We start from the raw sequence: 26298 nt of genomic DNA, 5'->3' as shown, positions 1-26298 counted from the left end.
GGAAGAAAGGCTTCACGCTTCAAGAAAATACCAGAGCTTGTATGTTTTTCTTTACTTATTTTGATATAATTTCAGATTTACAGAAAAGTTGCAAAAATAGTATAGAAAATTCTTATAGACTTTTTGCCAGGTTTCTTAGGGAAATGTTGACATTTTACCAAACTTATGTTGTCCTTCCTTCTCCCTCCTTCCTTCTCACTCTCATACACACACATGCATGATTTTTTAATGAACCATTTGAAAGTCAGTTACAGACATGATGCCCTTTTACTCTTACTTTAATGTCCTTACAAAAATAAGGACGGGGCGTCTGGGTGGCTCAGTCGGTTGAGTGTTCAACTCTCAATTTCGGCTTAGGAAATCCCAGGATTGTGGGATCGAGCCCTGCCTCCGGCTCTGCATTGGACATGGAGTCTGTTTGAAATTTTCTTTCTCTCCTCCTCTGCCCCTCTCCCACTTGGCATGCACTCTCTTTCTAAAATAAAAAAATAATAATAATAATAATAATAAATAAATTTAAAAGATTGTATATTTAAGAAAAAACAAGGACATCCATTGGCACAGTAAAATAACAAAATAAAGAAATTAACTTTGATTTAATACTATAATTTGTGGATCTTACTCGGTTTTTACACATAATGTTTTGACAGTAAAAGGAAATCCCAGATCATGGATTGTATTCAGGTGTCATGTCTCATAAGATTCCTTTAATCTGGATATTTCTCAGACTTTGTTTTTTGTAACTTTGACATTTTTGAAAGTTACGGGACAATTTTCCCAATAATGTTGATTATCCCTTGTTTCTTTTCCTAGTCCAGGATTCAGTCCAGGATCACACATTGTATTTGATTGTCACGTCTTTTTAGTTTTCTTAACCTTTCTTTGTCTTTCTTGGTGTTAATGTTTTTGAAGAGTACAAGCCAGTTAGTCTTTTGGACTGTCCCACAGTTTGGGTTTGTCTGATGTTTCCTTAGACTCAGATTATGCACTTTTGGTAGGACAACTGCAGAAGTGACACTGTGTCCTTTAGGGCATCAGTCATTATTAGGATGAGACACCTGTTGTTTGTTCTATAGCTGGTGATACAGTAACTTTCATCACTTGACTAATTTGATGTATGTCAGGTTTTTCCACCATAAAATTACTTGTACAGCTTTTAATTAATAAGTATCTTGTAGGAAGATACTTTGAGGTGATATAAATATCTCATTGCTCTTCAAACTGTTACCCGCTATTTTTAGCATTGATTGATCGTTTTTATCTGAAACAATTATTACTCTAATATTACCAAATAGTATTTTCTAATTCTGTCTACATTTCATAATTGGCTTTCTGCAATAGAAAGAGCTTTCCTTTTCCTCCACTTACATACATATACTTATATATGTGTATGTGTATGTGTATTTACGTACACATGTATGTCAGTGTAGACTCATGATTCTTATTTTACTCAATGGGTTATGTTCCTTTACTGTCATTATCTATCTTGATGCTCACATTGTCCTAGATTTGGCTGCCACTTTAAGCTGCCACTAATGTGTCCTTTGTTATGTTCCCATCATTCTTTGAGTAATTTATGTTTTAGTTCAAGAAGCTTTTCTCTGTCTCAGCACTGAAATCAGTCATTTCTCCAAGAAGTCCTGGTTTCTTTTGGTGAATAATGGTATTTTGAAATGAATATTTAGGGGGTGCCTGGGTGGCTCAGTCATTTAAGCATCCGACTTTGGCTCAGGTTATGATCTTGCAGTTGGTGAGTTCGAGCCCCGCATCAGGCTCTGTGCTGACAGCTCAGAGCCTGGAGCCTGCTTCGGATTCTGTCTCCCTGTCTCTCTGCTCCTCCCCCACTCATGCTGTTTCTCTTTCAAAAATAAATAAACATTAAAAAAAATTTTGAAATGAATATTTAGGTGTTAGGGTTCTTGGGGTTCTGTGGGCTTCTATCTGCCATATTTTTAAGTGTTTTGTGAAAAAAAAAAAAAAAACAAACAAAACAATGTAAGGAAGCTCTAGAGACATGAAGCTACCTAGCCTACCATCTCGTCTTGAGTCTAGGAAAATTCATCTCATTTACATGATTTTAGTTGAATACAAGGTTATTATAATGAGAGAGAAGGATGGGATAAAATACTTCTGGAGAAGCATAACCACAAAAGAGATGAACACTGTGTCACATAAAAACATTTCAAAACAAGCTAAGAGAAAGTAGTAACGATAGAAGCAGTGAGAAAAAGTATAAATAAAATTTATAAAAATTCAGAAATGAGATGATTGGAGAAAAGGAAGATTTGAAAAGAGAAAAAGTAAAAGTTAGGCAAGAACTAGAAATATAAAAAAATATATTAGAAATGAAGACTAAGTTAAAATGAACACAGGAGCAAATTTACCATGGATAATATCTGAAGAGAAACAGCAGATGAAAAGGAAGAAAAATTGCAAAATAAAAAAGATATGAGAAAAGAAAAAAGACGGGGCAAAGTCCCTAAAGAAAATGGCAACAGAGAAACAATAAAATACTATAAACTATAATTCAAGAAAACCTTACTGAAATAAAATAGGACTTGAAATACATCTAGAAAGGGCTCACTATGTACAGGGGAAAATCCAGTGAGAACAGCTACATCAAGATGTGTTCTAATGACACTTGGACTTCAAAGTAAAAAATAATCCTAGGCAAAAAGTCTAAATTTCTTAAAAAGGAAGGAAAACAAGATTGTCAACAGACTAATTGACAATAGTGCTTTTCTTTTTTTTTTTTTTTAACTTTTTTTAATGTTTACTTTTTTTTTTTTTTTACTTTTTTTTTTTTTTTCAACGTTTATTTATTTTTGGGACAGAGAGAGACAGAGCATGAACGGGGGAGGGGCAGAGAGAGAGGGAGACACAGAATCGGAAACAGGCTCCAGGCTCTGAGCCATCAGCCCAGAGCCCGACGCGGGGCTCGAACTCCCGGACCGCGAGATCGTGACCTGGCTGAAGTCGGACGCCCAACCGACTGCGCCACCCAGGCGCCCCTAATGTTTACTTTTGAGAGAGAGAGAGAGCGCGCGTGAGTGGGTGAGGGGCAGAGAAAGGGAGACACAGAATCCAAAGCAGGGTCCAGGCTCTGAGCTGCCAGCACAGAGTCTGATGCGGGGCTCGAACCCATGAACTGCGAGATCATGACCTGGGTGAAGTCAGGCGCTTAACCAACTGAGCCACCCAGATGCCCCTTGACAATTGAGCTTTTTGATAAAAAATAGTAGGGTAACATAGTTAAGAAATTCAGTAAAAGAATCTATGAGACAAGAGTTTTACATCTCGTCACACTGAACTTTAGGTGTAAAGGCCATATGCATACTGCTATGAAGATACGAAGATTCAGGTTCCTTTGAGCCCTTCCTAAGACATCCACTGGAGACTGAACTTTAGAAAACCCAATGAATGAAGAAGCATCAGCATAAGAACTGTTAATGAAACATTAAATATATATGTAGCTATAGAACTTGGAACTAAATGAAGGGTATGAAGGAGACAGTGTAATATATAATAGCTACATACTCTGACAATGTAGATACAGTGTCACTATAAAAATGTGGGACAGCAGAGTAGGGAGGGCATGTGCGTAGTGGTAAAGCTCACTCACTGCCTTTTTTTTCTTTTAAAAACCAGCTTTATTGCAGAGTAATTTAATTGCCTTTTATTTTTTTAGCTAATTACCTTTTAAATGTTAATTGAGAATAAAAGGCTATTGCCTGAAATGAGATGGTGAGGAAGAAGAGAAAAAAGTAGTTTTGGCTAATGTTACTGCTGTTTATCAAAGAATAGAAAATAGTCCAAAAATAGAACTAAAGTGTTATATAAAGGTATTAGTATAAAGGGAACCAGGAGAATAAATGCAAACCTTTCTAAATGCCAAAAGATAAATTTTAAAAAGAAAAAGTATATGTTCAAATAAAATAGATAACATAGTGAAAGACTATATATACATACACACACACACCAATAATCTTTATGATATTTAACAATATGACAGAATTGAAGCCATACCTATTGATAATATCCATAAATGTCAATGGGCTTACTCTTCTAAAAGTAAAAAAAAAAGTTCAGGTTGGTCCACAAGGCAAAGCCTACTTTTGTGCTGTTTATAGGAGATATACATAAATGGAAAGATTCTGAAAGGGTTAAAATACAAGGATGGACAAAGATAAATCAAATAAAAAAGAAAGTAGGAGTGTCAGTCTTGGTATTTCACAAAGGTAGAATGCAGATTAGAAAGCATTACAGGAGACAAAAGGATACTTTATAATGAAAAAAGCTGCAGTGCCTGGTAAAAAGAAATGGGGACCATCTGCATACAGGCAGGAGCATTCTCCAGGATGTCTTATTTTATGGAGAGAGAAAATGTGTGAGAAATGAAGGAGGGGGAGAACATATGAATATGTATATGTGAAGTTCATTTTTTTTAAATAAAAGGATAAATCATTTAAAAAAGTTACCTGTGGGGAAACAAGGGAATGGAATGAAGTGGGGAAAGGGATAGAAGCTAGATTTTCTGAATGCGTCTATTTTGTAGATTTGACTTTTGAATTATGTAAGTATTTTATAGAACTATAAAACATTCTAAAGAAATTTCTAAACAAACAAAGAACCACAAAAACAAAAGCAGCAGAGAAATGTAACTGTGTATGGAGGTTGTGAAGTGACCTCTCAGACAACTATTTCGTTGGCTTTCAAATACAGTAATTTAAAGTAAAGGTACATCCCTAATAGGGGTATAGCATAACAACAACAAAAGTAAGCTGTTTTTAGTAATCATTGTTGGTCGCAAAGTTGATACTATTTTGAAATAGTATTTGGGTATTGTGGAATAAAGTCATTATGAAATGTATAATTAAGAACTAGGGTTTTCAGCAGGATAGAAAGGAGACAGAGCTTAGGTATATGAAGTAGAAACAATGTCTTCATGAATTTGTATTGGCAGTGTCCATATGAACTCCTAATCTGATTTATGTCTTTAAAAAAGGATCTTTCTTCGTTCTAGACACTGAAAAAACTAGAAAACACAAACTTAGTATAAAGAATATTTTTTTAAAAACGAGCACTCAGCACCCTAAGTATGATCTCTGAATACCATTTTCACCCAAACAAATTCGAGCTCCTTGGAGAAGGAGCTGGTTCTTGTACTGGGGCAGGAAAGGTGCCAGCTGAGCCTGGGACACCGTTCATACCAAAAGTCAGAAAGATGTCAGTGCCTGTTTACTAGGGTCATATCAAAAGAGACTCCTTCTGGTTAAAGACAGGACAGTGTGAGCATCAGTAGGAGAACAGCTGCGATGACCTGAAGCATATCGGATGTGCTTTAATCTATAATATCCTAGTGTGACTTTTAAACAGAACTCTCCTTGATCGCCTTTGGAGGGTGATGGGGACGCCACTGACGATTTTGAAAGCTGGTAAATACAGGGAAAGATAGAGAATCAAACATATATCCTGCTTTTTTTCCCTGTGAACTATAACGCAAGGTGATGAAGTAGTTGAAGAAGAGAAATTTTTCTTCATAGAATATTTTTGGTTAGTAAACAAAAAAGGGATGATGGGAAAATCACCACTTTTAGCCCTAACGAATCGTGTATCTGTGTAGTGACCATTAAAAGGTGCTAACATCACAAAAGGAGAGACAACCAGACTGAGTCTGCTTCCTGATGGAAGTGGTGGAAGATTACGACTCTGCTTTTGAGCTGTTCTTGACTCCCCCTCAAAAGAGTCAAATCTGAATTTGATCAAGCCTGTAGCTGTAAACACTGATTTATACAGAATACAGAGATCATTGGAACAACCGATTACCTCCCACATGGAGGCTACCAGTAAAAGCAGACTCAGAAAAATGCTAAACAGACAAAAGGCTGTTTTTCAACAAATATGCTGCTAGAAAGAGAATAGGGAGATGGAGGGGAGAAGGAACATACACCTTAAAAGAGACTTCAGCAATAAATCAACCATTTGCAGTGTGTACATCTCATTGGGATCCTGATTTGATCAAGCAAATTGGAAAAAACTGTGAGACATTTGGGGGCATTTAAACATGGACTAGATATTTGATATTAAAGAATTATTAATTTTTAAAGGCGTCATATTGTGCTTACATAAAAAGTTATTTTTTTAGAAATACATACTGAGGGGCGCCTGGGTAGCTCAGTTGGTTGAGCATCCGACCGTTTTTGTTTATTTATTTTGAGAGAAAGAGCGCATGTGTGTGTGTGTGTGTGTGTGTGTGTGTGTGTGCGTGCGCGCACGTGAGAGAGAGTGGGGAAGGGGCAGAGACAGAATTCCAAGCAGGCTCCACACCCAGAGCAGAGCCAGCACAGGGGCTCGATTCCACTACCATAAAATCGTGATCTGAGCCAACATCAAGAGTTGGACGCTTACGTGATTGAGCCACCCAAGCACCCTGAGCATCTGACTCTTGATTTTAGTTCAGGTCATGATCCCAGGATCATGGGATGGAGCCCTGCATCGGGCTCTGGGCTAAGTGTGGAGCCTGTTTAAGATTTTCTTTCTCTCTCTCTCCCTCTGCCCCTCTCCCCAGCTCATGCTCGCCGTCTACAAAAAACAAAAACAAAAACAAAAACCACTGAGATTATATTGGATGAAATTACATGATACTATATGATACAGTTATATCAGGAATTGGGTTCTAAATAATCTGTGGTTGGTTGGCAGAACATCTGTAAAGGACCAGACAGTAAATATTTTAGGTTTTACAGGCCATGTGATCCTTGTAACAGATACCTAACACTACCTTTGTGGTGTGAAAGCAGCCACAAACAGTGTGTAAACAAATGTGCATGGATGTGTTCCAATAAAACCTTATTTACAAAAATAGACAGTGGACCAAAAGCCCAAAGGTTGTTGTTTGCTAACAACTCCTGGTCTGGATGGAAAAGTTGACCATGAAGTGACAGTTGTTGAAGCTAAGGTACATGGAGATTCATTATACTATTTTCTCTACTTCTATATATATTTGAGAATTCCCATGATAAAAAATAAAGTAGCGGGGCACCTGAGTGGCTCAGTCAGTTAAGTGTCTGACTCTCGATTTTGGCTCAGGTCACGATCTCACAATTTGTGTGTTCGAGCCCCGCGTCAGACTCTCTGCTCAGAGTGCGGAGCCTGCTTGAGATTCTCTTTCCCTCTCTCTTGTTGCCCCTCTCCCACGGTCTCTCACATGTGCACGCTCTCTCTCTCTCTCTCTCTCTCTCTCAAAATAAATAAAAAAAATAAAGTAGTTAGCTTTTGGATAAAATTAGGCCGCTGTTACTGTATTCTCTTTTGTTTTGTGTATCCCTTTTATTAAACTAATTAGGAAGGATCTTTATCTAGCTGGGGATTTTTTTAAGCTCTGAAAGAAGTAACATGTTGGACTTAGATATTAAAAGTACAAATGCACCTCTAAACCATTTTCACTGGTTTAACTTCTCTGTATTAGGTTTTGTTTCTGTGTGTTCTGTAGCTGACATTATGAGTAATCACTCATTTATTCCCTCATCTAGGCATCAGAGACAAAGTGTCTGATTGGGATGAGTTTCTGCGGCAGACCCTGGTGGGAGCGTGTAGCCCTCCTGTTCCCCTGCTAGAGGGCGTGAGTATTACTGCTTGCAGAACCAGTGTGGAAAACTCTTTTCATCTTCAGTGATATTTCTTGTCCAAAGAATCTTAAAATTGGTTGCTTATTTAGCACTCTAAAGCAAATAAGCATCATTACTACAGACGTAGACAGTGGGTATTGCTGGGTTTAAACGTATCCTCAGAAGTTGCCAACTGGTGCCTTACTTAGTGCCTAAAATATTCCAAATTAGTTGCTGACACATAAAAATCTAGCTTTCCAGATTCTTTTATGAAGTTGGAAAATGTGGCCTTTTTGGGCTCTCTGTAACTGAGCAGGTGTTGATTCTACTTCAGGAATTTGTAACTCCCACCCCAGGTGGATTGAGACCCCCTTTTCTTTCACTCAGAAGACCCTGGACCTATCGTATCCTTACCACCTACCTTCTTTCAACAGTCCTTTTAAATTAGGGTAGCTTTTGAGGTTGTTAGTGAATATAATACAGGTTTCTTGTCTTTGTGAAATCAGTTTATTGGTTATGACATTTCTAAGTTATATTTTGTCGCTTTCTGTCCTACCACTTACATGCTTTGTGGCATATGTGAAATGCAATGTATGAATGTTCCAGTTTCTCTACATCTTTGCCGACACTAGTTACTCTCTTTTGGTTATAGCTATGCTAGTGAGTGTGAAGCGGTATCCAATTTTGGACGCGCATTTTCCTAATGACTAATGATGTTGAGCATCTTTTTCTATACGGATGGCCATTTGTATATCTTTTTGGAGGAAATGTCTTTGCCTGTTTTTAAATTGGGTTTAAACAGAATTGTAAGAGCTCCTTATATCTGATAACAATTCCAGACCAGATATATTTCCAGATGTTTTGTGGATCGTCTTTTCACTTGCTTGACTATATTGTTTATAGCACAAAAGTTTATTTTGATGTAGCCCAATTTATCTGTTTCGTTGCTGTTGCTTATGCTTTTGGTGTCATACCTAAGAAGGCTTTGTTTAATGCAGGGTCACAAAGATTTACTCCTATGTTTCCTCCTAAGTGTTTCATAGGTTTGACTCTTATGTCTAATTCTGTGATCCATTCACATTCCCCCTTTAAAACTCGATTGGTAAATACTCTCCCGGCTGATCTTTATATTTTATACTCAGACTCATTTCATTATGCTTAGCCAGAGCCTGGCACATACTAAGTAAACAGTAAAATTCTAATGATTGAATGAAATCATGAACAATGAATTAATAGATACCCAGCTCTACATCGACCATGATTCTGACATTCTAATACTTAGCTGTGAATGTGTTTCTCCATTTGTTCGTATATTCTTTTGCATACATATGAATATGTGAGCAGCGTCACAGAGCAGTTCTTATTAGGGGAAAAAAGTAAGTTTGAATATTAAGAAATGACTAAGTGATAATGGAATCAGCATTCTTTTCTATTCTTTATTGTAGCTTTTAATGTATTTCTAGAGAGTGATAATTAAACTTTTTCTTTCCCTCAGCATAATCAAAACACTATGTTCATAGGAACATTGTTGTGAAATGAGTGAAAAATCAGAAACAACTGAAATGCCATCGGTAGATAAGTGGGTAAATTACTGCTCACTTATAACACAGAATATCAATAAAATGGTCTAACACAATGAAGAGGATTTATATGTACTATAATAGAAAGAAAGCTGTGGTGTATTTAGTAACAAACACAAATTAAAAAAGAGTATACAGTGCTCCCATTGTTCAAAAAATATAAGATAGACAGACACAGGTAGATACTGACTTGGGTGCAGAAAACCCAGTGTCAGAGTAAGACTAAGTGCTAAGTAAGACTTAGTAATAGACTCAGTAACGACGATATTTTAAAAATTCTTATTAGATGAGACTATATACCATCGTCTTAGAGATAGAGATCTTAGAATAGTTTCATTGCGTTGTAAGTAAGATTTTCTATAAGATAAACATTTTCATATCATCTAGAAATAATACTGTAGAGACTTGTATGATATTAGGCCATTCAGTGACATGACTTTGAGTGGATAAAAATATAAAGGCTAATCTGAGATAATTTAAAACTTGACTTTTTAGAATACTGTGTTAACTTCTCTTAATCACTTTACATCTTGTACCTACAGCTCCGTAATGGGAGGAACCCTTTAGATCTCATTGCCCCGGGTTCCAGGCTAGAGTGTCAAGCTTTCCGGGACTTGTTGAGCACTTGGATCGTTACGGTAGTAGAGAACATCGGAGGAAGGCTGAAGCTGCGCTATGAAGGACTGGAAAGTTCTGACAGTTTTGACTTTTGGTTGTATTACTTGGATCCATTTCTTCATCACGTTGGTTGGGCTGCTCAACAGGGATATGAGCTTCAGCCCCCATTAGGTGAAGAGTAATAGGACTTTTTAACTTTAACTGTTACATTATGGTCATAGTATGTTTTTATTAATGTTGATAAGACTGAAAAACGCATTACTCTACATATTACAAAAGCCTTTGTGTAATAGAGATATTTCAGAAAAATGTGTATGCAGTTGAGTGCCTGTTTTTTGTTTTTTGTTTTTTTGTTTTGTTTTGTTTTGTTTTTTTGGTTTATTAGTAACTTGCCACACATATTGATGTACTCATGGACTCCTGCCTCAGCTCCTACTGACCCCTTACCAAAATTGAAGAAAAATTCTCTAGGTAGCATTTAGATACATATAGGAGTAGTCTAGGTCTTGGTTCAAAGTGGATTAAAGTGATTAAAAGAAGTAACAGTGAGATCAAAACCGGAGTGACTGTTTAAAGCAAGTTTGGATGTTCTGTTATTTTGTGGCCTACAGCAATCCTTATAATCTCCCTGTAGGTATTTTCACCAGACTTGCTACCCACGCTCTGAATAGGGGAGACAGAGTACTGAAGTTAAGATGCAGGTTCTTTTGAATGAAGATGGTATAAGTGGGCTGGAGCCCTTTCTTTTCCCCGTGGAAAGTGACTTTTTTGTTTACGTGAATGCTTTCAAAACAGTTATAAAGTAAGTTCTCCTTATTTAAAACATCCTGTCTTGTTTTACTAAAGCCATCCAGCATCTAAAGAATGAAGCTGAGTGGCAGGAGATCCTGGCAAAAGTGAAAGAGGAGGAGGAAGAGCCATTGCCATCGTACTTATTTAAGGTAAGAACAAAAACATGATGGATAGTACTTACCTCTCACAGTGGGGTAGGGCACAGTAACCCCAGGGTCAGTGAATGCGCTGGGATAGTTGGAGGAGGAAAGAGGTTTGAAGGCTGGAGTGATGGGCATCCTGTTTCTCTTCTAAAGGTAGTCTAGGTTTTCTCCCAGAGTTCTCTTAAAGTGTTTGAGTCTTGTCTTTTCCACTTGTAACTACATAGCCCCAGTTGTTACAAAATAAACTTGTTTTCCTCCAGATGGCCTTTGTGTGCCAAATAGAGTAGGAGTACTTCCAATACTTTTTTTTTTTTTGAATAATTTTTTCTGAATAATTTTTTTTCTGAATAATTTATTCAAGGAAAGAAAATTAGAGGATTAAATTCTTTACCAGAAGTTGGACAGTTATGTTATTTTAACTAAGAGTAATATTCTGCCATATATGAGTATAAAATTAATGTGAAAATACTATAGTTTTATTCCCTCTTGGTGTTTGCATTTCAGGACAAACAAGTGATTAGCACTCATTCATTCTCTGTAAATATGAAATTGGAAGCTGTGGACCCCTGGTCTCCTTTTGGGATCTCTCCTGCTACGGTTGTTAAGGTAAAATGGGGGCAGCTCTCTTGGTAAGAATTCCTGTCAGGGTGACTGGTTTAGGAAAGTGGTAGTGTTTTGATCTTCAGGCTCTGCTGATCTGAGCCATGTTTCTCCTAAGCTGTGAGGCTAGAATGACTTCTGTGCACATTTTGTATTTGTACTGTCCAGGTCTCTGCGGCCCATTCCTTCTTCTGGGCCTGCTCACCCCAGCCAACCAAAGCTCGGGTGCCAGAGTAGTGGGGTGTGTGGTCTTGGGAGCAGGCCTTACTGAACACTAGAGGGGACTTAACCTGGCAGGCAGCTTGCAGTGTCTGAGAAGCACGGGCACAGGCATCAGCGTCGGTATCCACCCAGGTGCAGGGCTCACTGGGTGAGGGGATGTTGGGGGAGCAGGTGGCCCATGTCATGAGATCTGCCCAGGATTGCTCCAGCATGGAGTCCAGACTCAGACTTCAATCTTTTGGAAGGCTGACTAAAGTAAGGCTCTGGTTGAGAGTAACCACAGGAGCTGGGCAGGTTGTCAGGCCCTGGTTACTCAATTACTAGAACTGAGGCCCAAGAGAAGGGGTTAGTTCGGTACTGGAGCAGAAGCCCATTTACCCAGAGTAGAACCAGAAGACTGGCATGACTGGAGCAGAAGTTGCTTGGATGCTGAATCATCTGATTGGTCGAGATTTAAATTGTTTTGCTTTAGGAGAAGATTATTTTTGAACAGGGAGGGATTCTCAACCTACAGTGGGGTCAGAAGGCCCTATCTGAAGTCTAAAGGGCTATTGGGTGGCCAGGAGCCAGAGAAGGTTAATAAAACCTTTTAGGCATTTGAAACTCGGCTAGGATCCAAAAATTTAATATACAAGTGTGGCCGACTCCTCACTAAACCTAAACTAAATTGTGTTTGGAGCCCAAGTACTTAGATTTGAGCCCAGGTTCTGCTGCTTCTTTGCTGGGCAAAATGGGGCAAGTTATTTAACTTCTTTTTAAATCCAGCTTCCTTATCTGCAAAATGAGGTTGATAATGGTCCCTACCTTATTAAGTTGTAAGGAAGATTAAAACAGAATTAATGTGTGGAAAGCATTTAATTAAAACGGTGCCTGGGGGCACCTGGGTGGCTTAGTCGGCTCAGATCATGATCTCACAGTTTGTGAGTTCAAGCCCCATGTTGGGCTCTGTGCTGACAGTTCAGAGCCTAGAGCCTGCTTCGGATTCTGGGTCTCCCCCTCTCTCTGCCCCTTCCCTGCTCGCGCTCTTTCACTCAAAAATGAATAAACATAAAAAAAACAAAAACAAACCAGTGCCTGACACAGCGGTAACATTTATTGAGTGCTTAGTGTTGCTATACCCACTGTGGCTATGAAGTTTTGTAACATGTTTGTCTATGCCGAGGAATGACACACACACATATGTGTGTGTATACATACACATAAAACCATTTGTCTGCGTTGTCTGTTCAATTGTATGTGCAGGTTTTTGATGAGAAGTACTTCCTGGTAGAAATGGATGATTTGCGACCAGAGAATCACGCACGGCGATGTTTTGTGTGTCATGCTGACAGTCCCGGTCTTTTCCCCGTGCAGTGGAGTCTGAAGAATGGTTTACACATCAGCCCCCCTCCCGGTATGTAGTTGTTGTTTTCTGAATTGTCCATCAGGGGCTTCTTTTTGAAATGGCATTTATCTCCCTCTGTCTCTCTCTCTCTCTCCCTCTCTCTCTCTCTCTCTGTGTGTGTGTGTGTGTGTGTGTGTGTGTGTGTGTGTGTGTGTCTCTGTCTCTCTCTCTCTTCATGCCCCAGCTTGTCCTCAACATTTTTTGGGTCCCAAAACAAGTATAAGGAAAGGCCTCGATTCCATATATTTAAATATTTGCAAGTTATAAGTTAAGCTAAAATGATTAAGTCAAGTTACGTTCTGTCCTCCTACCTTGACAAATATATCTTCATAACACCTGGGGTCCCATGCACGTTCTTGGTTGGCCCCTCCTGTGTGTGTCATGAGGGCACAGAGGAATGTGAGAGTAGGACAGGCAGAGAGTGTTGGCAGGGTTGGGAGTTGGCAGAGGAGGGGAGACCTCAGAACCAGAACTCGGAGGTAGCAGGCAGATATCAGATGACTTTCAGGTTTCTGGGCATCCGCTTAGAGTGCAGCTCTTCAGACTTGAGAGGGAGGTTTATGATTAAGAGTAGGACTCAGAGAGGCTGTAGGTAGGAAACCAGCAACTCATTTCCCTGGTGTTTGCAACTTTGCAAAATATCTTTGATCCTTTAATCAATGCTCTTAAATATGATTTCGTTGAGTTTGACTGAAATTTTTAATAATTATAGCATAGAATATCTGGACATGTTAAATGTTTATCTGCTTTTTATATCAGCAGTCAGATTACTTGATTGGAAGTCTGTGTATCCTTTATTAGTAGGCTGTGGGCAAATACAGCTTCGCTTCTTAAATGGTGAGTGCTGGAACACTGGGCTGGAATTGCTCTTATGTGTTAACAAGAGTCATAAACTCAGAACTTGTGCTGTTTATTCAGCCTTCATTCATCCAAAAAACATTTATGGAATGTTTGTTATGAGCCAGGTATTGGGCGTGTCTGTCACTGGGGAGGAAAAGTGAGTATGATGGTTCCTTCAAGGAGCAAGTAGGGGAAACAGTAATGGAGCCTCCCAGGTTCTCTCATCAGTGAACACACAGTGGGCACACCTGCCTGGTGGTGGTGGCAGAGGGGAACATGCCTACAGGAGGAAGTTCTTGCTTTGCTGGAAGACTCTGGACATCCCAAGTTCTTTATCTTACCGCTGCCTTTGTGTGAAAAGGAAAAAACAATTATTAACGATACTGGAGCTTTCAGCTTTGTTACAGACAACTCATCTATCTCTGTAAGTAGGAGGAAAGTAGTGGATTATGTCACTGGAAATGGCAGCTGGTTTACTGTGAGGAATAGAGGTGGAGGCAGAAGTGGAGTAGGGGGGACATGGTAACAGTCTGAGTTGGGCAGAGGAGGGACTGCAGGGGCCGTGTGGCTATCGGCTGGTGTGGTGTGGTAGCCCGCTGTTGCTCAGCTCTGCACGGCGGAGAGCTGGTCCAAAACGGTGGGGCAGCTGGGCAGATAGTGTTGCCAGGGCATCAGATCTGAGAGGCTTCTACCAAGAACCATGGTGGACTTAAGCAGACAGTTAAGCTCAACTTTTGTCTTCGGAAATGACTTCATGATTCAGGTTACAAGATGGCGTTGCGCTTCTGTACAACATGAATCTGGAAACAGTGCTGAGACTTTTATGTCAGGAGTGGCTAAGATGTGTAAGGACAGAGCTTCATGAGGGAAGAAAGATTATTTGCTGTCCCGTCCTTTAGAGCCTAAGTTGGAATAGAATGGATAGTAAGACTGGATTTATTAGTACAAACCAAATCCAGTCATAACTGTCTTAAATTCTTTTGGTAAACTGCTAGCAGCTAATCATATAAAATATTGTGGAAAATAAATGCCTAGTTTGAAGCTTGAAAGTTTAAAAATTTATTCAAAGTGGGACGCCTGAGTGGCTCAATCTGTGTTACGCCTTCTGCCCTTGATTTCGGCTCGTGTCATGGTCTCATGGTTCATGAGATGGAACCCTGCATAGGGCTCTTCTCTCTCTCCCTCTCTTTCTGCCCCTCTCTGCACATCTCTCTCTCTCTGTCTCTCTCTCTGTCTCTCTCTCTGTCTCTGTCTGTCTCAAGAAAATAAATAACATGAAAAACAATTTTTTTTTAATTTATTCAAAGGATTTTATTGTATTGCTATAGTTTGACCAAAGTTGATCTGTTTTAAAACATGAAAAACGCTTCTGATTTATAGGATGTTTTTCCTCCTCCCTAAAAAGAGCAAAGTCCTCAAATTAGCCAATGAGAAGTTGTGGGTGGATATCTGGGGGAATGGAAAAGCCAGGCAGGCATGTGTGGTGTGAATTTTTGTTCTCATATTCTTACCTAGGCTACCCGGGCCAGGACTTTGATTGGGCTGACTACCTCAAACAGTGTGGTGCCGAAGCTGCTCCCCAGAGGTGCTTCCCCCCGGTGAGAACCCTGGTCCCCTCGCTGCCACGCTCCGGGTTCGCTGGGGACTGCTGTGCTTCTCACGCTCATATGCTTCGTACTCAGTCCCCTCGCTCAGCTCAAATAAGCATCTCATTGATTGTAATACAGTGGTGCAAGGAAAATTCATTGACTCAGGAAGTTAATGAATTTTTAAAGTTTATCAGGTTTTTTATTAGCTAAAATCATGAATTTTTTTAGTTCATAATTATTTTTGGTTGCTTAAGAATATGAAGAAGTGTTAATTAAGTGGAAAGAAATGGTTAAACTTATTTAAAAATACTTGCATGAAAATATTACATGCGTATGGTTTACAACGCTAAATAGCAGTAAAAAGCTCACAGCATAAAGCGGTAGGTCCCCGTCCCATCCCTCTCCGTGGTCTCCCTTCCCGGGAAGATTCGCTCCTATTGTTCTCACTGTTGTTCTGATACTTATACTTAAATCATTTTCAAAATAGTATGCTGCCGTCTTATGAGTCATTGATTTTAGACATGTCTATGTTATGGTAAGTGAACACTTAGCTATTTTATATTACCTTTTTCCTTGGTCTTAACCCACCTCTTTCTTCCTATAATTTTTGGTCAAATCTGAATTGATTATTCACACTATGATATGTATTCAGGTATTATTTACAGCCAAGCACTGCAGTATTTTATGGTTTTCTCTTTTTTATTTATCCTCAAGTTAATAATTGCCTTGTTTTTCATGGCTTAATTTTCTCCGTTTCTATTGTAGTTCTTCCCACACCTTCCCAGTAGCTTCTCCTAAGTCGGTCACATCGGGAAATCTGTCATTCCCCCCCCCCCAATTCTATGAAACTTACAGTTTATTTGAGGGGTGGAGGAAACATTAATTATATATGCAGAAATTCCCTTACCTGACTCTGTCATTGAAAGTCATCTAAATCAGGGAGTCATCTTTTGATGAAACAGTCTATTTTAACTTAAGATGTATAAATCTGCATTCATGTGCTAATCTTTTGGTAAGGCCTTCCCTTTGCATATGGGTTGTCATCTCGTGTTCCCTTGAGTCTTTTCCTGACAGGTACCTAACATATATGCTGTACACACATGTGTATATACATCACATACACCCTAGGATTTTTAGTACAGTGAGAACTCTTGATACTTTGAAACAATATGAATGCAAAGTTCTTCTCAATTTGTCATTACTTTTCCTTTCCCCTCCCCCCCCCCCATCCTTTCACACTTGTCTTGCCCACCTGTTTTGGCAGCAGTTTACTGGTTACTCCCACGTGTTGTTCTCAGTAGCGGCTATAGTTATATGTGGGTGTGTAGTGGAGGACGGCAGCTGTCTCACCAGTAGGAACCCAGGAGCACCAAGAAAAGGCTCTGCAACCAACCACTTCTGCCGGCGTCTCAGGTTCTGCCATTAGCACAGGTTGCTTTGGCTCCCTCCACCTCAGGTGTGGGCCCTGACCGAGAGGCCTGTGAAGAATGCAAGCATTTGTGCCTGGGTCCTAGTTCCATGTTTAGAGCCAGATGCTCGCATTGCCACCCTGTAGCCTTTCCCAGAAGTCTCTTTGGTCCAACTAGACCTGTGTATATTTTTGCTGTTTAAAGTTATTTCTTTGTATTTTAGGACAGAAGGGTTAAAATGCAAGATGTTCCCTAGGCATGTTCTCTTTTCCTCATGTCCATGACCACTTAGATACCCTGATGTAGGAACTTTGTCATTTCTTTTTTTTTTTTTAATTTTGTTTTAATGTTTGTTTATTTTTGAGAGAGAGAGAGGGAGACACAGAATCCAAAGTAGGCTCCAGGTTCTGAGCTGCCAGCACAGAGCCCAACATGGGGCTCAAACTCGTGAACTCTGAGATCATGACCTGAAGCCGAAGTCAGACGCTTAACTGACTGAGCCACCCAGGGGCCCTGGAACTTTGTCATTTCTAAGATTTTTCTGAGAGACATCCTTCTTAGCAACCTCCATTCTCTCTTTCTTTTAAAAAAAAAAAAATTTTTTTTAACGTTTATTTATTTTTGAGACAGAGAGAGAGAGAGACAGAACATGAACGGGGGAGGGGCAGAGAGAGAGGGAGACACAGAATCGGAAGCAGGCTCCAGGCTCTGAGCATTCAGCCCAGAGCCCGACGCGGGACTCGAACTCACGGACCGCGAGATCGTGACCTGAGCTGAAGTCGGACGCCTAACCGACTGAGCCACCCAGGCACCCCCATTCTCTCTTTCTTTAGACAGGTTGCTCACTAGACTTGCCATAAAATTTTAATCCTGGGAACTGTCCTTCAGTGCCACCCAGGGATTTGTCTTTCCCCTTTCTTAAGATTTGAGATTCCTATTTTCTACATCTAATGGTCTCCTTCCTCTTTCTTGGTTTATTCCCTTGTTTTGATGGAGCCCATCTCCTAGTAGCTTCCTGAAAAGGAATGCAAGAGAGGTAAATTTTAATAGACTTTGCATGTTTGAAAAGGTCTTCGTTCTATTAACTTGACTGATAGTTTGGCTCAATGTGGAATTTTAGGTTAGAAGTTACTTTACCTGAGAATTTTGAAAACATCATTTAGTTGTATTCTACCTTCCAACGTAGCAGTCGAGAAGTTGACATCTATCTTTATTCTTGATCTTTTATAGATGACCTGCCTTTTACTCCTCCCTGAGGGGTTATAGATTCTCTTTGTCACCATGTTTCGTAGCTAAGCCGTGGCATGGCCTGTCTTCATTCACTTGCTGGGTTCTCAGCACATTCTCTGTAGACACTTGTTCCTCTGTGCTGGGAAGTTCTCTTGAATCTCTTCTTTGATTTCCTTCCTTTCATTTTCTCTCTCCTCTTTTTCTGGAATTTCTTTTATTTGTATGTTGGCCCTCTGGATCAGACCTCTACTTTTCTTACCTTTTTCTCCTGTTTTCTGTTTCTTAAGTCTTTTTGCTTTGCTTGATGAAAGATTTCCTAAACTTTATTTCAGTCCTTCTTTAGAGTTTTTAATTTTTAATATCACATTTTTTAATTTTCCAGAACTATTTCTGTTCTCTGAGTATTTATTTTTAGCAGTGTACTATTCTTGTTTTAAGGATGTGATAGTTTTTCTTATCACTCAGGGGATGTTAATTGCCCCTGCCTTTTGAGAAATTTTCTTCTTGCATAAGAATTTTTCTCCATGTTGCTTGTTTTGTCTATTTTGGTCCCTAGCTTTCATATTTTTAGGTGTCTGATAATGCTTGGTGGTTTGCTCCTATTTGAGAATGGGGGACTAAAAACAGATAAAGCTGATTGGAAGTTCTGAGCATGTTGGTGGGGATTGTCAACCCTAAAGTTCTCTTTAGGGTGGGGTCTGGCTGGCCATTTGTTGGAGACTCCTAACATATCTTCATGTGTTTCTTCCCGGGCTTGTCATATTACCATAAGAAGTCTTTTCCAATCCCTGCCTGGAGAGTAGAGGCGAGGGCTGGACCTCTCAGCATCCCACGTGCAAACCCCTGTTTTGGGCGCTGCATACATGCCCTCAGTGGTTCCTGTGTCCTTCTGCCCTAGAGTCTTGTGTCCTATCCTCTCTGAAAAATAAATTTCATCTCATATACAGGAAGAAATGGGATAGTTTCCCTGGGGTGTGGAGACATGACCTAAGTGCTTCTTAAATGTTTTCAACAAATTAGTTCTAGATACTGTTCTAAATTTTAGCTTATAAAACGTTGCTGTTGTCTCCCGTTACATCCATACTAGTAGGTTTATGTAAAAAAACAAAACAAAAACCCCACTTTAGTTTTAGTGCTGTCAGAAGGAAGAGAGAATAATCAAATACGGAAGTTCAGTTCTCCGTTTTGACCCAGAAGCTGCAAATTTTAAAAACACATATTTTCCTTCTGTTCATAAGTGTCATTTATCCTGACTGACTTTCATGATATACAAGGAAGTAGGAACCAGGCAGCTTATCTATCGTGTGTTAGAGCCCTTTGTGGGAGGGAAGCGAACCAGCCATGGGTGAGAGCCAGTTGGTTCAGGGCACAGAGCCTTAGGTACTTTATTTATTAAAAACTCATAATAACCCAGTGAGGTAATGTTCTCAAGGTCATCTGACAGATGACAAAACTCAGGCAAAAAGTGGTTCCACAGCTTGAGTGAGGTCACACAGGTAGCAGTAATATGGGTATACCTGACCTTAAAGACCATACTGCTTATAACACCAAGAGAGATTATATATATATTATATATATTAATATAGTTATTATATATATATTATATATTATATATTATATATTATATATTATATATATATTATAATTATATTAATATAAATATTACTTGGAATAATAAATCTCTCGGGTCAGCACGAGTTAATACTGAGTATGTGTTTGGATTTGATTCATATATTTTCTAGTCAATTACTGAGCATGAATTTAAGGAGAATATGAAGCTTGAGGCAGTGAACCCTCTTCTCCCCGAAGAAGTGTGCATTGCCACCATTACTGCAGTGAGAGGCTCCTACGTATGGCTCCAGCTGGAGGGTAAGTGCCACACTCCTGAGAAGCCTTCCTGTGGCCCACTCTTCTGAGCCTTCCTGTTTACCCCTGTGATGTGACTTGTTAGACTTAGTCAATTAGCTAAATAGGGGCCTTGCTCAGAGACTTGTAATTTGTTGTTCTGGTTTTTTTTTTTAATTTTTCTTTAACATTTATTCATTTTTGAGAGTGAGAGAGACAGAGCATGAGTGGGGGAGGGGCAGAGACAGAGGAAGACACAGAATCTGAAGCAGGCTCCAGGCTCTGACGTGGGGCTCGAACTCATGGACTGCGAGATCATGACCTGAGCTGAAGTCGGACGCTTAACTCGGACGCTGAAGTCGGACTGAGCCACCCAGGCGCCCCAGAGACTTGTAATTTGTAATGCAAGATTCTTAGCCAAAAACTTGAGTTTCAAGTCCTTGAGTTTCAAATTTTAGGAAATGAATGTAAATAAAAAGCCTTCACTGCAGAGTCCTGTTTTCTTGAAGGGAAAGTATAAGGCAAGTGGCTATGTTTTAATGTCACCAGAATATATGAGCATGAGCATTCACACGTAGCTTATGTAAGAGATAATATTTTGTTTGCCCTAACCAATAGAACCAAAGTGTATGTAAAATAGAAAAGACATACTGAAAGTAATGTTCAGTGATTGAATGGGTTTGTGGCTGGAGAGCGTTACGTGAGCACTCAGCTGCAATTACTGAATATGGCCTGGGTTTCTTTTTTTGTTCGGCTACCAAACAGTCAGACTTGGTACCTACTGTTTCCAGTTTGTAGACTTGATATTTAATGCAGATGTCAAAGATGGTATTGAATACAGACTTCTGTGTAACCCCTGCTGGGCAGCCTCACTTCCTGATTGGCACCCACAGTCTGAGTACCAGAACCAATGTTCTTAGTGTGTGGAGCTGCCCCTGCTGCCTTTTGTTTCCCAGTTATTGCGTGGAACTGACTGTATTTGTCAGTCAGCCGAGTGTTTCTACTGTTAGTTCCAGTTGCCTATTTGCTGTTCTGTAATTAGGGGTCATTCTGTGTATTTGCTCCCCACTTTCATTTTTATACAGTTATGCGTAGGGGATGGTTTACCCTTTTTTCTTAATGTTTGTTACACATGAACAAGTATGACTTCTGTGTAAAAGGAACTTATCGAAAGACTTTGTGTCTGCATTATTGCAACAGTAGAACATTGTCCAGGAAGTACTTTATGAAGAAGGCTATTTAATGGTCTAAAAAATTTTTTTTAATCTAAACAGGTTCTCAGAAGCCCATACCTGAATGTATTGTGAGTGTGGAATCCATGGATATATTTCCTTTGGGCTGGTGTGAAACCAATGGCCATCCCCTCAGCGCCCCTCGCCGAGCACGAGGTAGTGGTCTTTTTCTGGGCCAAGGGGTGGATTGTTAAATAATCTGTCGTGTGGCTGCCATCAATTAGGATGAATGTGGACATTTCAGAGAAAAGCAGAGTGGTGTTCTGATTGTTTATTCCTACATAGGGAAATCACTTATTGCAACCTGCCTGGATTGCCTGAACAGTTTCTGTGGGTCAGGAACGTGGGCACAACGTAGCTGGGTGCTTTGGATCCAGCCCCCTTATGAGCCTGCAGTCAGGGTATCAGCCAGGACCCCAGTCATCTTAGGGCTCAAGGCAGGGAGGCTCTGCCACCAAGTGTACTCAGATGGTTGTTAACAAGACTCACTTCCTCGTGGCTTTTGGACTGAGGGCCTCAGGTCCTCGCTGGCTGTTGGTGGGAGTCTTCCCTCAGTTTCTTGCCATGTGGACCTCTTCGTCGGGGAGCCCGCAGCAGGGCAGTTGGCTTCCATCAGAACCAGCCAGGGAACACAGCAAGGTTGAGGAAGGTAGAAGCCAGGGTGTTTTTGTAACCTAATCTTAAAAGTGACATCCCATCCCATAAAGTTTGTTTATTTTTGAGAGCGAGTGAGCGCGCCCAAGCAGGGAAAGGGCAGAGAGAAAGGGAGACAGAATCCCAAGCAGACTCTGCACTGTCTATGCAGAACCCTCCGCGGGGCTCAAACCCACGAACCGCGAGATCACAACCTGAGCCGAAATCAAGAGTCGGACACTTAACTGACTGAGCCACCCAGGCACCCACCACCCTTTTAAAAACAGCTCTATTGGGATAGCATTTACGTAACATAAAATTTGATCCTGTTATTTAGTGGTTTTTAGTACGCTCATGGAGTTGTACAACTATCACCGCAGTAAATTTGACAATATTTTCATCATCTCAGAAAGAAACCCTGTACCCCTTGGCAGTCACCTCTTTGTCCCCCCAGCCCTAGGTAGCTACTTCTCTACTGTTTTCTCCTATATAGATTTGCCTGTTCTGGACATTTCCTGTGGAACCAAATGATGTATGATCTTTTATGACTGGCTTCCTTTGCTCAGCATGATGTTTTCAGAGTTCATCCATGTGGCAGTGTGTTCTCAGTACTGCGTTCCTTCATAGGTTTTAATACTGTTCCATGGTAGTGATATGCCGCATTTTCTTTATCCAGGCATCAGTCAGTGGCCATTTGGGTTGGTTTCCGTTCCTAAGTCATTATGAAAAATGCAGCTGTGAACATTTGTGTACAGGTTTTTATGTGGACACATATTTTCATTTCTCGAGTATAACTCTGTGTTTAACACTCTGAGGAACTGTTAGACTGTTTGCTGAAGTGGCTGCCCCATCTTATATCCCCACCAACAGTGTACGGGGATTCTCCTTTCTTCTCACTACCCCAACCCTTGTTACTTTCTGAGTTTTTTATTTGTGTTTTATAATAGCCATGCTGGTAGATGTAGGGTGGTATCTTACTGTGCTCTTGAGTTGTACTTCCCTGATCATCAGCAATGTTGAGTATCTTTTCATGTGCTTATTGGACATTGGTATATCTTCTTCGGAGGAATGTCTGTTCAAGTCCTTTGCCCATTTTTTAATTGTTTTTTGTTGTTGTGTTGTTGTTGAGTTGTAGGATTTTGTTACGTATTCTAGATATTAATACCTTTGTTATCAGATATGTGACTTGCAAATCAGATATGTGACTTGCAAACCCCATTCTGTGGGTTGCCTTTTCTCTCTCTCTCGACGCACAGGAGTTTTAACTCTTAATGTAGTCCAATTTATTTTTTCTTTTGTCACCTGTGCTTTTGGTGTCATATCTAGAAAATCATTGCCAAATCTGATGTCATGAAAGATTTTCCCTATGTTGTCTTCTAAGAGTTTTATAGTTTTAGCCTTTATGTTTAGGTCTTTGATCCATTTTGAGTTAATTTTTGTATATGGTGTAAGGTAAGAGTCCAACTTCATTACTGTGAGTAGTCAGTTTTCCCAGCACTATTTGTTGGAAAGGCTGTACTTGTCCCATTGAATGGTCCTGGCATCCTTGCTGAAATCAGTTTTTCTTTTGAATATCTTTTCCTGTGTAGAAAATATTCATAGGAGTCAACTGACTTGTGAGCCTTGAAAATATTATTTTTGGTCTTTGTGTAAAGACTCTTCGTACCCAGAAAATGTGCCTCAGTCTAGATATTCAGACATATCAGCACTTAATTCATAGTACTTACTAGTTAAATATACACAATGACCAGGTTTTTAAATGTGCTAATGTTAGCTTAATACATATAGAAACTGTTCTTTTGTCTGTTTGTTTTTCTTGACATTTATAGTTTTGTTTTCTTCTTACAGTCCAGAAACAGAGGAAAATTGCAGTGGTTCAACCAGAAAAACAGTAAGTAATAGAATAGTATAACAGTATGTTTAAATAATTGACATTTGAAAATTAGAATATCTAGAAAAAGAAATCACTATTTCAGAGAGTATATCTCATGTGTTATTTTCTCAGGTGGAAGCATAATTCTTTAATTCAGCTTCTGTTAGGTTACATATTTTTCCTTACAGCATATATGTTCTCTAAAATGGCATTGTATACAAAAGGGTAAAATGCCTTCTCAAGATGTTCCCCCCGTTGGGTCTTCTTTGGCTTTTAAAGCCTGAAGGCATTTGAATAAGAGAGGAAATAGAATCTCTGTGCTGTTATTTGTTATGGAAGAACAGAAATTATAAATTAGGATATGACTTGTCACAGTGAAAAAAACCTTGAGGTGGAAGACAGCAGCCCTATAAGAAAAGTGCACTCAAAGGGGTGACTTGGTGTCCCATTGGGGAACCCTTTGTAGCATACCTTCATACACAGCTTTTGGGAGGCATTTATTTAATTAGTGGTGCCTTAAAAATACACATACATGCGTGTTTCCAGATGCTGGGTTTTCAAGTCTATATTAGTTTGCTCAAGCTGCCATAACAGAATACCATGGACTGGATGGCTCAAACAACAGAAATTTATTTTCTCCCAGTTGTGCAGGCTGGGAAGTCCGAGATCAAAGTGCCAGCCTGATTCCATTCCTGGCTTGGCTCTCCCTACAGACTGCCAGCTTCCCATGCATCCTCACATGGTGGCACCAGCTGGAAGGGAGAGCCAGCCCTCCTAGATCAGAGTCCTGCCTTTACTTACCTCATAAGCGTTCTATCTCCAGACACAGTCACAGTGGGGCTAAGAGACACAACAAGTGAATTTTAAGGGGACACAATTCAATCTATAGCAGATTCTCTGTAAGTTATGGCTGTTTCTGTGGCGGTGTGAGTAATAAAACGGACAGCAGAAGCGGAGAGAAAGGCCACAGACTTCAGTCCCAGGCAGAGAAGTGAGATAGCAGTGTCAAAAATCCGGCCCCGGACTTCTCCTTGACTTAGTTGCCAAAACGGATCCAGAGTTTTAGTCAGAAAGTATTCCCAAAAAGATAAATCAGCCTTTTTCATTGATTGGTGCATATAGAATAATTCTCTGATTTGTAAAACATAATTTGTCTTTAATTTTGAAACTAATAAAAGAAGAAAACAGACCCTTGTAAGAAATGTGTTTGTTCTTTGACTATTGAAAAAAATGAACAATTTACTTATGGTTTGAGAATTCCAGAAGGAATTCTATAATTTGTTGTTCACATGAATGAAAAAAAGTTGATTTAAATATGAAGTATTACAGCACTGTCTGCAGACTGTCTGTTGGCTCATTAAACCATGTACATAGTTTTAAAAACAATTGTTAAAAAAAAAAATATGAGCAGGGAAGCACCTTCTGTTACACATTTTGCAATCTGCCACATTTGCTTTCTTCTTAGATTTGAAGGAAACTAACCCTCAAACTTTACTGACCATAAGGATTATCTCACTATTTTGTTGTGTTATCTTGACTCAGAATACCATCCTCCAGGACTGTCCATGAGGGCCTGAAGAATCAGGAGCTGAACTCCACAGACTCAGGTATAAGTATATGCAGTCTTATGGAAAGGTGGACCTTTATTTTCTTTTAATGGGCTATATCTTAAACAATACATTTGATTTATAGGATGTAGCTTCATACTTTTTTTTTTTTAAGATTTTAATTAATTTATTTCTTAATTTTATTTATTTTGAGAGAGAGAGCAAGCACGAGCAGGGGAGAGGCAGAGAGAGAGAATCCCAAGCAGGCTCCATGCTCCACACTGAGCCCGACTCGGGGCACAATCTCACCACTGTGAGATCATGACCTGAGCTGAAATCAAGAGTAAGCGCTTGACCAACTGAGCCACTCAGGCACCCCAAGGTTTTATTTTTAAGTAATTGCTACTCCCAGCCTGGTGCTTGAACTCACAACCCTGCGATCAAGAGTTGGATGCTTTACTGACTGAGCCAGCTAGGTGCCCCCAAAATGTAGCTTCATAGAGGGGGCCCTTTTTTTTTTTTTTAAGTTTATTTATTTATTTTGAGAGAGAGTGGGAGAGGGGCAGAGAGAGGGGCTCACAGGCAGGCTCTGCACCGTCAGTGCAGAGCATGATGACCTCACAAACTGTGAGATCATGACCTGAGCCGAAGTCAGACACTTAACCGACTGAGCCACCCAGGCACCCCCATAGAGGGTTCTCTTTTTTTTATTTTATTTTTTTGCTTCTTTATTTTTGAGAGAAAGAGTGCGAGTGGGGGAGGGGCAGAGAGAGACGGAGACAGAATCTGAAGCAGGCTCCAGGCTCTGAGCTGTCAGCACAGATCCCCGATGGCAGTGCTCGAACCCACAAACTGTGAGATCACGACCTGAGCCAAAGTCAGACACTTAACCGACTGAACCATCCAGATGCCTCGAGGGTTCTCTTAATTGTGACCTTAAAGACTTATAATTGTCCAAGATGTATCTAGTTTAATAACTATCTCTGGGATGATATTTCTGTCCATTTATAACTATTCTCTGCTGATCACTTGGGTGCCAAGGTCGCTGGAGGTCAATATTCTCGTTCCTGAGTTTAGATAAAGAACCAGAGGCTTTCCAGGCAGTGCACTTTCTTTTTTTTTTTTTTTTTTAATTTTTTTTTTTAATGTTTATT

At 39.8% G+C, this 26298-nt stretch overlaps 1 protein-coding gene across 4 annotated transcripts in view; it reads left to right on the top strand.

Moving 5' to 3' along the window:
• SFMBT1 (Scm like with four mbt domains 1) overlaps window positions 1-26298 on the top strand; it is a 131292-nt gene that overhangs the window by 92363 nt on the left and 12631 nt on the right. For all 4 annotated transcript variants that reach the window (XM_032592293.1, XM_032592294.1, XM_032592292.1 and 1 more), the window contains 10 exons: window positions 7533-7621; window positions 9730-9976; window positions 10652-10746; window positions 11245-11346; window positions 12805-12955; window positions 15302-15384; window positions 19757-19883; window positions 21134-21247; window positions 23573-23615; window positions 25140-25204. In XM_032592293.1, the coding sequence (XP_032448184.1) occupies window positions 7533-7621; window positions 9730-9976; window positions 10652-10746; window positions 11245-11346; window positions 12805-12955; window positions 15302-15384; window positions 19757-19883; window positions 21134-21247; window positions 23573-23615; window positions 25140-25204 (1116 nt within the window). The remainder of the gene's footprint in view (window positions 1-7532; window positions 7622-9729; window positions 9977-10651; window positions 10747-11244; window positions 11347-12804; window positions 12956-15301; window positions 15385-19756; window positions 19884-21133; window positions 21248-23572; window positions 23616-25139; window positions 25205-26298) is intronic.

This window comes from Lynx canadensis, chromosome A2, assembly GCF_007474595.2.
Source record: "Lynx canadensis isolate LIC74 chromosome A2, mLynCan4.pri.v2, whole genome shotgun sequence".
In the NCBI taxonomy this organism is placed as follows: domain Eukaryota; kingdom Metazoa; phylum Chordata; class Mammalia; order Carnivora; family Felidae; genus Lynx; species Lynx canadensis.
The sequence above is the reverse complement of the archived record's forward strand: the minus strand, read 5'-3'. Positions and strand labels throughout refer to the sequence as shown.